The sequence below is a fragment of the Diceros bicornis genome, chromosome 2 (genome assembly GCF_020826845.1).
Source record: "Diceros bicornis minor isolate mBicDic1 chromosome 2, mDicBic1.mat.cur, whole genome shotgun sequence".
Taxonomy (NCBI): Eukaryota; Metazoa; Chordata; class Mammalia; order Perissodactyla; family Rhinocerotidae; genus Diceros; species Diceros bicornis.
The window spans coordinates 43,945,010-43,960,121 of NC_080741.1; the positions used below are offsets into that span (position 1 = coordinate 43,945,010).

At 38.1% G+C, this 15,112-nt stretch overlaps 1 protein-coding gene across 5 annotated transcripts in view; it reads right to left on the reverse strand.

Moving 5' to 3' along the window:
* The window catches only part of ULK4 (unc-51 like kinase 4), a 530,581-nt gene that overhangs the window by 352,993 nt on the left and 162,476 nt on the right, over nt 1-15,112 (reverse strand). For all 5 annotated transcript variants that reach the window (XM_058555650.1, XM_058555625.1, XM_058555632.1 and 2 more), the window contains exons 23-25: nt 5,802-5,935; nt 4,241-4,362; nt 3,716-3,772 (exon numbers count right to left, since the gene is read on the reverse strand). In XM_058555650.1, coding sequence (XP_058411633.1) covers nt 3,716-3,772; nt 4,241-4,362; nt 5,802-5,935 — 313 coding nt within the window. The remainder of the gene's footprint in view (nt 1-3,715; nt 3,773-4,240; nt 4,363-5,801; nt 5,936-15,112) is intronic.

Consider the following 15,112-nt stretch of genomic DNA (forward strand, 5'->3'; position numbering starts at 1 on the left):
AAAGTCCTCTTTCTCAGCTCATTAATCGAGAGCATTTTCAAAAGGACACAAAAAAGACAGTGAACATTAGGTTAATACACATCATAAGTTCCCGAACATATTTCCTTAATGTCGTTACTTCCTGTTTCCCAGCCCAATTCAATGGAGGCCCAAAAGAACTCTGGTAATCACCACGCAATTTCCCCAGATGCTTTACTGCTAAAAGTATCCTTAGATACTTTTTTTTTACTGGAAAGGGAAACAGGTATGACGACACACTGCTTTTGCCAATAAGAACTGAAAACAGCAACTATCAGCTGTGTATTCCACTTTTGCCTGGACCCTCTGTAAGTTTAATAATGATTTAAAAGTGTCTCGGGGCCTGCCCGGTGTGCAAGTGGTTAAGTGCGCGCACTCCACTGCAGCGGCCCGGGGTTCGCTGGTTCGGATCCCGGGCGCGCACTGACGCACTGCTTGGCAATCCATGCTGTGGCAGCGTCCCATATAAAGTGGAGGAAGATGGGCACGGATGTTAGCCCAGGGCCAGTCTTCCTCAGAAAAAAGAGGAGGATTGGCAGATGTTAGCTCAGGGCTGATCTCACATACATACATACATACATACATACATACATAAATAAATAAATAAATAAATAAAAATAAATAAATAAAAGTGTCTTGCTAAATTGTTTCCAAACACTAGCCTCTTTAAAATATAAGAGGACCAAAACTTCATTTTACTTGGGAAAAAATGTTTACAAAAAGTTAATTCTATACTCATACCTCCATATATAACAAGTATCCTGTATTTTTCCACCAAAAAAAAGATGTCTATAGATCAAACAGGCAAACCATGTTAAACTTGGTGCCAGTATGAAAACTGAAGACAATAGGAAGCACAATTCCAACACCCCCTCCAGCCTGCTCCTTCAGGACCCTTCTAACGTGTAGAGATCACACCAACCCCGACAGCTATCTCCACACCCACCCAAGGCAGGCCAGCAGCTCCAGGAGAGCTGCGTTAGCGGGAGCCCAAGAAGTTCTTGGCAGCAGCTTGCTGCTACTGGATAGAGCTACTAAAAGTGGACCAAGCTTCAATATCTCAAATTAAGGCATATTTTTAAAATATAAAAGGACAATAGGCCTGCCATAAAACATTAGCTGCTCTACTAGATAGATTTTGAAAAATACTAAAAATAATATTTATTCCAGATAGAACAATCAGGCTTTCAAAACACAGAACTAAGTATATACATATGAACGGACTGCTCCCTCATGCGACCAGGACAAATGATGCACTGTGTTCTGGGCAGTTTCACAAAGCTATTCTACAGAACATTTATAGCTCTGCAGTCCCCCACCCCCTAAAAACGAACAAACAAACAAAACTTCTCAAACAAGTTCAGGAAACCTTTGCCTAAGCAAAATTAAAAAGAGTTATTTTAAAGCAGAAAACTCAAGAGGCTGTAACGTGCTGATCTGCACTGTGAATTTCTAAGGAGTTGTAGGATATTGGATGAGTTGACTGTGTCTCGTGGCATCAGTACGGCACTGTGATTCTGGGAATATTTCTGGCATCTTCTGGATAGATTATGAATCAACTCATAGAAGTAACATCCAACTCGCAGCTAGTTCATGATAACGTGTATAAGAACTGCGTGGGTAACTAAATCTAACTCCCTAATTTTAGTCAATACTTCTCTCCCTTTACTAGTATTTCATCAGTGTCATCAACACCGAGTATAAGAAAGATGAACACACAGCTAAGGCCAAATAACAGATGGGGTAAGAAAAATAATGAAAGAATTCTGGGACTGGCCATGATTCAAACTAGGAAAATAGTCTGAAGAGAGCCAAAAGATCTCTTCCATTTTATTTGCCTGAACTCCCTCTACTTGAGTGAGATTATCAAGAAGAAAAACTGCTAAAGAGTTTTCAATATCGTAATTATCTTTGAACCAGATAAGTTATTTTCCATTCCCTAAAAGGGGCTACATTAGGAAGACCCTACAGAAAACCACCTAATCCGCAAAGAGTATACCACTCCCAGGAGAAGGTGAGAAGATCCTTAGTGTGGCCTCCTTCCTCATTTCTGAACATAGCATTACAGGGAGCAGATGAGTTCTCCCTAAAATACATACATGTAATTCCTCAAAGTCCATACAGACTTGTATGTTGGCGAGAAGTTCCTTGAAAACCCAACGTGTACTCAAAGAAAACCCAAAGTGTTAATGTAGGCAGAGAAAAGTACTACACATGGAAAAAAAAAAAAGTAAGAGAACTAATAGAGAACAATTATACCTATCCCAAACAAACAAATCTGTACCAAAATATTCTAAGGTGGGCTGCAAGGGCAAAATTACTATTTTCAGGTACCACTATGGAGTGCAATGGAATTATAAATATAGAATTACAGTCATGCTAAAATGATACCCATTTTGTACTTAAAAGCAAATTAAAGAAGGTGATAAATGAAATTTTAATAATTTGCAAATTCATGAATGTATAACCAAAATTATGTACTTTGTAGAATTTGAGATTCAAGGCACCAGGATGATAACGATTTGAAATTGAGTACAAAAGGACCCCTACTGTATTGCCTGAACACACTTCTTACAAAAAGTCATGACCTCCACTCAACATTCGTACTTCAAAACTTGATACTTCATCCTATGATGAACCTTCTAGAAAACTATATTCTCACCTGTAGGTGACAATCATTTTTTATTCCAAACTAACAATAAAATTGAGATGTTTACTTCATTTTAACTAGATAACTCTACAGCATTTTGAAAATCTGAGTTCAGTGTTTATTATTAATATCAAAGTAGGACTGGAGGGGCCGGCCCGGTGGTGTAGCGGTTAAGTGCGCATGCCCCACTGCAGCAGCCCGGGGTTCACAGGTTTGGATCCCCGGCGTGCACTGACGCCCTGCTTATCAAGCTATGCTGTGGCAGCATCACATATAAAGTAGAGGAAGATGGGCACGATGTTAGCCCAGGGCCAGTCTTCCTCAGGAAAAAGATTGCATTGGATGTTAGCTCAGGGCTGATCTTCCTCAAAAAAAAAAAAAAAAAAAAAGTAGGACTGGAGATGCTGTGAGGAATGTCTTAGCTCTCCCTCTGTATAGCTCCCCATCTTATCAATAATATATACTGTAACTATTCTAGGCAAGGAGAAAAGATAACATAATGCATGAGCCACAACCTGAACAAAAGGACTTTTTTTTGTGTGTGAGCAAAAACTGAAGTGAAAGATAGTGCAATGATTTGTTTTTCATTGCTACTCATCTCATCAAAATTAAATTAAAGAAAAAGTTAAATTTAGTTTAACTTAGAGAAATATCGTCATAAAAAGAGATACTGCACATAACTGGACAATGTGAGCCAAAGTAAATAATGATAATAATATAGTCCCAGCATTCCATTTTCACTACTTTTATTATTTTAAATTTTTTCAAGAAGCTTAATGCCAAAAATCTATGAAAGTGTTTTCAATGGCCTTATTTACCCTAGTTGGGGATGTCTCTGAACAAAATACATTATCAGGAGAGAACGTATTTTTCTCCAAATGTCAAATTTTATTACAGTCAACAGATAAAAATATAAAAAGGTCACTTCCCTAGAGACAAATAAATACCACAAGGATTTTAAAATTACCTCATTCTGACACCAAATTCCACAAACAGTAGAGACAGTCACATTTTTATTAAGAACATGAAAAATTCAGTGTTACTCACAAGAACAGTTCCGTAACTGAAAAGAAACTCTTCTGTTACAACTTGAGTTCGAAATACCTGTGTGATGAGAGTTTCCATAGATTAAATCCTGAAAGCAATGTACGAGAAAAGAAAAAGAATGAAAATATTTTGTCTGAGTTGATGTTTCTCAGCTCCAGTTTACAAAGAAGGGAGTCTCATTTATATTATTTTTTTCCCATTAAGATAGTACCTGGGAGGGCCGGCCTGGTGGCTTAGCGGTTAAGTGCACGTGCTCCGCCACTGGCAGCCCGGGTTCGGATCCCAGGCGCGCACCGACGCACCACTTCTCCGGCCATGCTGAGGCCGCGTCCCACATACAGCAACTAGAAGGCTGTGCAACTATGACATATAACTATCTTTGGGGCTTTGGGGAAGGAAAAAAGGAGAAGGATTGGCAATAGATGGTAGCTCAGAGCCAGTCTTTCTCAGCAAAAAGAGGAGGATTAGCATGGATGTTAGCTCAGGGCTGATTTCTCTCACCAAAAAAAAAAAAAAACATAGTACCTGGGAAGTTACGAGGTGAAGCACTATAGGCATCAGGGGTAGACACATCTTCAGCTGCTTCGCTTGAACTGTTGATGGGTGTTTACGACCAGAAACATTAGCCAAGGCATTAAGAACGTCACCTGCGAAGCACATGCCAGGGCATGCATGGAGGTTAAAGACCACAGATACTTAGGCACCACCAGCCATTGCTTGAACACTAATGGGACTGCTGAGGAAATTAATCTCCAAATAAAAGAAGTGGGTAGAAGCTGTGTTATTTTACTCACAAATATTGAGATTTTAACAGAAAGTTGTGGCCTCTGGGGACAGAATGGATATAAATTCGATCTCTCATCTAGAAATTTAAAATAAATTTTATAAATGGTTATGATAGAGTGGTGGTTTTAGAAATGATTTTTCTTCCTTTTTTTGTACTTTCCAAATTTCAACCATGAGTACTTATTACTTTTTGTAAACAAGAAAAGTTTTATTAAAAAATTATAAGTAAACAGACTATAGATCACAATTTTTTAATAAAAGAATAGTATGCAAGTAAAAAGAGATCAATTCCTAAAACTTTTCATTGGATGATAAGTCCAATAATAAATAAAACTTGCATTGTAGACATCTGAATCTTATCATCACATCCTAAAACAGGATGAGTCTGGTAATAAGAAACTCAACTGCCAACTGACCAGATCGTGGCCTTGAGGATGAAGATTTTTAAAAGCTTACAATCCCAAATAAATTTTGAAGTGCTCTATTTTCAGTCATTAACAGGCAAAAAATCTCCCAAAGTATTAGTAAGGAGCAAATAGGTGCTGTTAATTAGCCATAAAGATATTTTCATTACTCTGATTTAATATTCTGAATTTCTAAGTATATTTTACCATAATAAGTTGGATCAAATTTAACATTTTAAACATTTCTGGTTTATAGCTACATCTGCTGGAAAAGCATGGAATGGAATTTAAACTAAATGTACGCATTCCTTAAACTATTTTAACTTCTGCAAATAACGATGAAATAAAAGATGAGCAGTAATAAGCATCCTTTGCAAATCATTATTAGATATTTATTTTAAATTTTTCAAACCAAAGAAATTTTCAAACTGTGAACTTTAATATCAAAATTCTTTAATATTAAATGTTAATGCCCATGTATTTTTAAATTCTTTTAACAATAAATAAATTTACGGCTGTAATCTGAAAGGAAAATTTTTTTCTTCAGATTTAGGCAGAGAGAAATCTCGAGAAAAGTTACCCAGAATAATAGTGTAGGTCAAATTTTAAATAATTAAAATGCTTTCCTTGTATTTATTTTCCAAAATTGCCAGTTTACCACAGATAACACCTCAACATTACCTTTAGTCTGCTCATTGCCTCAATCACGTCATTGATGAAAAATAATTAGAAAACAGATAAGGCACATTTGAATCTTAAAACTACACATTCAAGAAAAGGTGTCATTGCACTCGCCTGCAATAACAGACCAGCAAGAATAAAAAAGAGCTGATGCCTAAAAGCCAAGTCACAGAAAGGTAAGCAGCGAAGGGCCTGAGGACGCGACTCCAATTTACCCAGGACTCGTGGCAGTTCCTGCGCGATGTGACGGATGAGAAGGCCCAGGCATTTGGACAGGTACTCATTGCCGCTTTGCTGCTCCTTGCCTGGAGTGGTCTTTCTGCTGTCTCTCTCGATGTACATCACCAGTCTACACGCAGGAAAGTGCAAAAGATTAACTCTCATGATAAAACAGTTGATAGCATCTGTCCAAAAACGCCGCCAAGGCAGGTGTTTCCAGGGGGCACAGTCCCAATCATGTTGACATTTAGATTTGTAGCAACTTATCAGGCACAGTCCATTTTTGCCTTAGAAAAATCTTAACGTTTATGCAGAAAGAAAATAAGGCAACTTTGAATATCTCTGCCATTGTATTACAAAACATGCCCTGATTTCATTTGCCCTTGGCCCATGAAAAGAAACCACACTCTCCAGACGATAGATGAAAGGCATCTGGACAGAAGAGGGCTCTTGGTGTTTCAAAGATTCAAAGTAGAACCACAAGTTGTCTGCACTTTTGTTGGTTGTTAGTATTAAACTTGCTTGGAACGTCAGGCAAGTCACATGAATTCCAGTTCTTTCAGTAAATTGCATACATAAATCCAAAAAAAAGGTTTCATTTCAACACTGAGTTACATAGATAACCAACCCTATCTGAACATCTGGTTTTCACATGTGCTTTTGTCTACCGGTTTTATGATATCTGCCTTTTAAAAAACTTATTTCTTCTTCAAACCACTGGCATTCAGTAAACATTAATCTCTGAACCAACTGTTTTCAACCCCGGACTAGGGAACATATTGGGCCATCACCCTAGATACTTAGGAGTGTTGTTGAAAAGTTTTAGGCCCACATTTCATCCTCTTTGCTGGACCCACCGGTCATCTTCCCAAATTCCCATTCCTCCCAACTCTCTAAAGGGCAAGGAGTTCACTGATTTCATCACGCTAAAGCCTGTTTACACACTCTCCCTTCCTGTACTCCCTTGCCATCACCCCTCTCTCTGGCTCTGTTGAACTCACATATCCCACCCAACTTCTACTTCTCACAGAGAACTTCCAACCAACTCCCACTGTAAACTGGAAAGAGGTGGTTTTGTACTTAATACATATATGTAAAGTATACTGAAATCTTAATACGCAGCACTTATGTGGCTCTCTTAGATTTAGTCATGCTTTTGCCTTTTTGCTTACTATTATTTGGAGCCCTATTAGTGAACACATGGGGATAAAACCAAATCAAAAGTTTAAGTCCCATGTAAGCCAGTTAGCATCTTCTGTTCTAGTCACTGATTACAGCCCTGGCCATATTCTAACAAATATATGACACTGGTCAAAATGCAGAGAAAATATTGACGAATCAGCAGAAATGTATCAATACGACTTGAAGAATTCAGAGCACAAAACTTCAGTCACATAACATGTGATGAAATGACCAGGACCAGCCTGGTCAGCCAGCCAGCCTGGAGCTCTGCAGCACCACACACTATCACTGTTCCCTGGAGCTTCCAAGAGAAGAGCAGCGACTCCAAGAACCTCTCGATTAGTTGGCACCTGTTCCATCAGCCCAATCTAAGGAGCGGGACCAGAAAATACGAGGGACATGGAAACTCGTCTGGCTTTTCTGCTTGCCTGACACCTCCTTGCCCAGTCTCACCATCTGCAGAAGAGGCAAAGTTAAAGATTATGGCATTTAGGGGGCAAGCCCAGTGGTGTAGAGGTTAAGTGCATGTGCTCCACTTCAGCAGCCCGGCGTTCACAGATTCAGATCCCGAGCATGGATCGATGCACTGCTTGTCAAGCCATGCTGTGGCGGGGTCCCATATAAAGTAGAGGAAGATGGGCATGGATGTTAGCCCCAATCATCCTCAGCAAAATGAGGAAGATTGGCAACGGATGTTAGCTCAGGGCTAATCTTCCTCACGTACATACATACATACATACATACATAAATGAAAAGTTTAAAAAAAAATTATGGTATTTAACTGCATCTTCTCCAAGATATGTGTTTCAAACACCCCCTCTGACCATAACCTGCTCTTGTTCCTACTTATGTGTTCTTCTATTGTGACAGTTCCTCAACTTCCTAGGAACTTCTACTAATCGAATCCATAATGTTTCCTCCCAATCCATCAGCCTTTTCTTTGCTTTCACTTACTCCCCCCTTCGATTATATCCCACCATCTATCTACCTATTCAGCTTCAGCCTGCTTTCTCTCCCCTCCAGTCACACTGTTCTTTCAGCCACTCAAACTCAATAGCTCCCCTAGCAACAAGCTATTGCCTCTCTGCCTGCACGGCTCCTCTTTGCCCTCCTTGCCAGTGAACTCCAATACATATTTCACAATTCACTGCAGTTTTCACTGACTTCCCTAAATTTCTCTGTGATATTGTCCCATAGCATAGAACACATTAAGGCCCTTACCCAACTGCAGTTTTATCATATATTTTTGATTATCTGATAATATTTGTCATCCCAGTAAATTTAAAAATACCTAAGGCCAAGGATTATATCTGATTTTGCTCACCACAATCTTTCCACTTCTGGGCACAGTTCCTGACATGAAATAAGTGCTTAGACATGAAATAAGTGCTCAATAAACATTAGCTGAATAGATACAGATTGCTGTTGAAACTGCCATAAGATTTTATCTAGTTCTCGACAGTAATTCCTCGGTCCTCATTTTTCCCAAGGCCTTTTTCTTAATTCTACTGTTTGATGTGTGCTTGACATTTATACTGCTGGATTACATAAGAAGTAAAAAAAAAAAAAAAAAAACTGCTTAGAAAAAGATACCATGAGCAAAATTAAAAGACAACAAATTGGGGGGGTTGGCCCTGTGGCATAGAGGTTGAGTTCAGTGCATTCCACTTCGGTGGCCTGGGTTCGTGGGTTCAGATCCCAGGCCTGGACCTATACCACTCATCAGGCATGCTGTGGCGGCGACCCACATTCAAAATAGAGGAAGACTGGCACAGATGTTAGCTCAAGGCTAATCTTCCTCAAGCAAAAAGAAAAGAAAAAAAGAGGAAGATTGGCAACAGATGTTAGCTCAAGGTGAAGCCTCCTCACTGGGAAAAAAAAGACAAATAAATTGGGGAAAAATATTTCCCCATTTAGTCCATCAATGGATGAATAGATACAGAAGATATGGTATATACATACAATGGAATAGTATTCAGCCATAAGAAAGAAGGAAATTCTCCTATTTGTGACAAGAAGAATGGAATTTAAGGACATTATGCTAAGTGAAATAAGCCAGACAGAGAAAGATAAACACTGCATGATATCATTTATATGTAGAATCATAAAAAAAAAGAAGTACAACTCATAGAAAACTGAAAGTACAAAAGTGGTTGCCAAGGGCTGGGGGAAGGGGAAATAGGGAGAGCTTGGTAAAAGGGTATAAACTTTCAGTTATAAGATGAACAAATTCTGAGGATCTAATGTAAAACTTGGTGAGTATAGTTGATAATACTATATTTTATGACTGAAATTTGCTAAAAGAGTAAAACTTAAATGTTATCACCAAAAAAAAAAAAAAAGATAAATATGTGAGGTGATGGATGTGTCAATGAACTAGATAGGGGAATCCTTTCACAGTGTATATATATATCTCAAATCAGCACAATGTACACTTTAAATATCTTACAATTTTATATGTCAATTATACCTCAATAAAGCTGAACTTCTTTTATAAAGACAATTAAATTGGGGAAAAATATTTACAATTCACATCACAAAAAGCTATTGTATATGTATACACACACATACATACATACATATATATGCCTGCCAGATATCAATTAGAAAAAAACTAACAAACCAAGGGAAAAAATGAGCAAGGGATAGAAAAAGGCAGTATATAGAGAAGAAAATATAAACGGCCAAGCAAAATGATACTTTGCCCATAATAATAGAAATATACATTAAAATGATATTTTTTTTACCCCTCAGATGGCCAATAGTCACAAAGTTTGATAGCAAAGACTGTCATCAAGGCTCGGAGGATACTGATACCCTAGGTACATTGCTGGCGGAAATGTAACTTGGTGCAAATCCCACGGAGGGTATGTTGGCAGTATCTTCAAAATTAAAAATCTAGTAATTCCACCTCTAGGAAGAAATTATTCTCTATAAACTTGTATACATATGATATTATACATATTCATATTTTCCTGTTTATAAGACCAAAAAATTGAGAGGGAAGTGTCCAACAAAAGAAGACTGGTTAAATAAAATATGGTCCATCATTACAACGTAACTATCAAAGAAAATGAGGAAGCTTATCGATATCATGGAAAGAACTAAAAGATACATTGTTAAGTAAACCAAGCAAAGTTCAAAATAGTATGCTTTTTGTGTAACAAGAGAGGAATATAATCTATATTCACATTTGCTTGAATAAACAAACTCCGGAAGGACACATAAGCCATAAGCAACTAAATAATGCTTGATTTTGCATGATGGTGATCTGGGGCCATGAAGCACAAAGTAGAATATTTTTTACTTTTTGAATTTTTTTTGGTTTTTGAACCATGAGTATGATCAATACTTAAATTTAAATGTTTTTAAAAGATGCAGTAATATCATCATCCTACAAAGCCAATTCTTAAAAAAAAAAAAATTGGGTGAAATAATGCTCAGTTACACAGGATACCCTACCAAATGATAACTGCCGAGCGCAGGCAAACAACAACTCCTCTTTGCAGGATCTGTGTATCTAGGCTTTCTCACAGTGCTGAGTGTCAGGCTGACTTTAAAAAAGAAGTAAACCAACAGCAGTGCTACAGCAGTACCCCAACACCTTATTATGGTCTGTGGCCCAACGGGATTTCTAGATTTGTTTTCTCCTTTCCTTCAGCAGGATCAATCTTTTAACTTGACAATACTAAGACAGAGGTGCCACCAAACCTATATATAGTTCCCAGCTCTAGCACTTCATAATGGTGTGATCTTCAACAAATTTCTTAAACTCTTAAAAGCCTCAGCTTTCTAATTATAAAATGGGATAATAATGCCTGCCTTGTACGTCTGCTGTGAGGGTTAAATGAGATAATAGCTTGGGGCATGACACGTGGTAAATACTCAAGAAATGGTAGCTGCTACTATTAATTACCATTATTATTATTATTATTATTATCACCACCACCAAACTCAAGATACCGCTTTCTTGAGTGCACAGATCTTAGGAGAAAATTCCCAGAGAAGGCTACCCTGTTTCTCATCTTACTCGCTGATTCACAAAGCAGCATGGTCAAAAATCCTGCCTCTAGCTTCCCCCACATTTTGGAGCACTGTCTCCAAAAGCGATAAAAATGAGAGGGAGTATGAAGTCTTTCTGTAGACGGGGTAGAAATATATATCACTGAAATTTTGCTACTCCTTTTGATGAAAGAAAAATATAACATTTTCTTTAAGGAAATAAATATCTGGCCAGTTTTGTTTTAAATGAACATGCAGAATATACCACCATTTAGTTACCCATTCTTCTACTAAAAGACATTAGGGCTGCTCTCAGCTTCTGTTCTTACAAATGATGCTCCCCTGGACACTGCAGCATCTTTCTCCTAGAGTGCAGGTGCAAGAGTTTGTTAGGGTACACACAGAGGAATGGAGCCTCAAATGTTCCACTTTCTGACACCGTCAAACCATTTCCCAAAATGGTTGTCCCAATGTACTCCAACTAGCAGGGTTAAAGTTCCCTCTGAATTACAACCCCATCAATATCTAGTGGTAGAGATTTAATTTTTACCCACCTATATCTTGTGGTCTTAACTTGAATTTTCATGATTATTAATATGGTAAGCACATTTTGATAGTTCCTTGCCGTTCACATTTCCATTTTTTTTTTTTTTTGTGAGGAAGTTCAACCCTGAGCTAACATCCATGCCAATCCTCCTCGTTTTTGCTGAGGAAGACTGGCCCTGAGCTAACATCTGTGCCCATCTTCCTCCACTTTATGTGGGATCCCACCACAGCATGGCCTGACAAGCGGTGCATCAGTGCGCGCCGGGGATCCGCACCCGGGCGCCAGCAGCAGAGCGCACGCGCTTAACCGCTACACCACGGGGCCGGCCCCCACATTTCCTCTTTTGTGAAATATCCTTTCAGGTCTTTTGCTCATTCTCCCATTGGGTTGTTCATCTTTTCTTATTGATCTGTGGGCATTATTTAGATGGTCCCAATCTTTCCTTTTCCCCTTCTTTTTCCTGCTTTCTCTTTTTTCTCCTTTTTGTCTTTCACACTGAAGTTCTCAATCCCCTGGAAACTGATTTATCTTACGGATTGTGGAAGGAATCTAATTCCATTATTTTTCCAAGTGCATATCCACTTGCCTGATACTATTTACTGAAAAGGTACTTCTAAAACTAAGGGTGAAGGAGGAGGGGTAAAAAACAAATATTTAGCAAAATCTGATTAAAAAGTAGTTTGATCCCTAGATTACTTCCTCTACCCAATGAATCTAAGTGACTGCCACTAGACTTGCACTCAGGCAGAAATCTAGAGATTTATTCCCCAGAGAAAGAAAAACAGAAAGTTTCTAGACTGGGAGAAAGCAGGCCAAGTCAAAGAGAGGACTACCAAACAAAAGAGGGAGACTAAGTGAATTTCCACACAATGAATACTGGGACTTCCAGCCCCCTTCCCTAGCAGGCTCCCAGAATTCTGGCAGCCAGGTCCCTGCCTTGCAGACTGATGACTGGACTACTCTTCACGTTCTCTGGTGAAACTAACTGGCCCAAGAGAAACATCCTAGAGATACTGATGCTCAAGTTCACATAAAAAAAATGCCCACACATGGGCCAGCCCCATAGCATAGTGGTTAAGTTTGGCATGCTCTGCTTCGGCAGCCCATGTTCACAGATTTGGATCCCATGTGTGGACCTACTCCATTCATCAGCCATGTTGTGGCGGCAACCCACATGCAAAGTAGAGGAAGACTGGCACAGATGTTAGCTCAGGGCTAATCTTCCTAAAGCAAAAATAGAGGAAGATTGGCAACAGATATTAGCTCAGGGCAAATCTTCCTCAGGAAAAAAAAAAAAATGCCCATACAGATGATCTTAGTATGAAGCTCAAAGTTAACAAAATTCACCCATGCATTGAGAACTTCTAAAACAGGTTGTTTTTCCCTCAATTCTTAATCATGACCAGACAAACCTTACCAGTTCTCTGGCTTCTTTGCTTGACATTTTATTTGCTGATATTTATCTATGTTCTTTTTCATTGCTGCGTACTATATTCCAATGTGTGAATACAGCACAATTTATTCATTTACTGTCAATGGACATTGGAGCTGTTTAAATTTATGAATAGTGCTAAGCATATCTTATGTTGGATACATGTAAACATTTCTATTGGAATATATACTTGGAAGTGAAATTGCTAGATCACAAACCATTTCTAGATTCAGTTTAATAGACACTGCTGATAATCAGTTTTCCAAAGTGATTAGTAAATCAATTTACACTCCCAACAGGGAGGTATAAGAATTCCAGTTGCTCTACATTCTTCCCAAAACTCTGCATTATCAGGCTTTTCAATTATAGCCCTTCTGGTGGGTATCAATGAGTATCTCATTGTGATCAAACTGAATTTTCCTGATGACTAATAAGGTTAGGCATCTTTTCATGTGTTAAATGGCCATTTGGAGATAACCACTTTTGTAAAGCGCCTGTTCAAGTCTGGCGCTCATTTTTCTATTGAGTTATCTGCCCTTCAGTTCTCTATATATTTAAGAGCCCACTGTTGATTACATATGTGGCAAATACCTTTGCCTACTCTATGGCTTGTCTTGTCTCTTAATGATGCCTTTTGACGAATAGAAGTTCCTAATTTTAAGGTAATAAAATTTATCAATACTTTCCTTTATGATAGTGCTTTTGTGTCCCATTAAAGAGTCTTGTTCTCAAAAAATAACAAATGTTGGAGAGGATATGGAGAAAAGGGAACCCTCATTCACTGCTGGTGGGAATGCAAACTGGTGCAGCCTCTATGGAAAACAGTACGGACATTCCTCAAAAAATTAAAAATAGAAATACCTCATGATCCAGCTATCCCACTTCTGGGTATTTATCCAAAGAACTTGAAATCAACAATCCAAAGAGGCTTATGCACCCCTATGTTCATCACAGCATTATTCACTATAGCCAAGAAGTGGAAGCAACCCAAGTGTCCATCAACAGATGACTGGATAAAGAAGATGCAATATATATACACAATGGAATACTACTCAGTCATTAAAAAAAGACAAAATCGTCCCATTTGCAACAACATGGGTGGACCTGGAGAGTATTATGTTAAGTGAAATAAGCCAGATAGAGAAAGACAAACACTGTATGACTTCCCTCATATATGGAATATAAACTAACACACAGACAGAGAGAACAGTTTGGTGGTCACCAGGGGGAAGAGAGTTGGCGGGTGGGCACAAGGGGTGAAGGGGTGCATTTATATGGTGACCGAAAAATAATGTACAACTGGAATCTCACAATGTTATAAACTATTATGACATGAATAAAAAAAATAATAATAAATAATAAAAATAAAAAAAAGTCTTGGTCTACTCCAAGGTCATGAAGATAATTGCATTTGTTATCTACTGGAGGCTTTATTGTTATATTTTTACATTTAAACATGCAATCTACCTGAATTGACTTTTTTATACAATGTAACTTAGAGATAAAGTTTTATTTTTTTCCTAAATTGATATCCAAAAAGATCCAGCACCATTTATTATAAAAACCATCATTTCCCCATTGTTTCCCCATATGTCTCTTCTGCTCTTCTCCATGTTTTCCATCCTCTTTTCTCTCTATACTGATCTCAGATGACTCTGGTATATTAATTTTCTATTCAGCTGTGTCTAATCTGTTGCTAACCCAAGCCACTGAGTTCTTACTTTTGGTTATTGTATTTTTCAGTTCTAAACTATCCATTTTATTTGTTTTCATAGTTCTAGTCCTCTACTGAAATTCTTCATCTTTCTAATTCCTTCAATATATTGGTCATAATTTTCTTAAGGTCATATCAGATAACTCCATTGTCTATAATCTCTGTGGACACTATTGTTTATCTTGTTGTTTGTTTTTTGGGTTTTTTTAATCATATCATCTTATCTCCTCATAGGCCTGATTACTTTCTATTGAGTGTTAGACACATGAAAACTGGAAGATATTTTTGAGGCCTAGGATTTGACTTCTCCAGACAGGATTTACATTTGCTTCTGGAAGGCAGCTAGGGTATCAATAATCCTGGATCACCACAATCCAGTCAGAGATTGAGATGATTCAAAAGCCGGCTTCTTTCCCTGTTCCAGGAAATC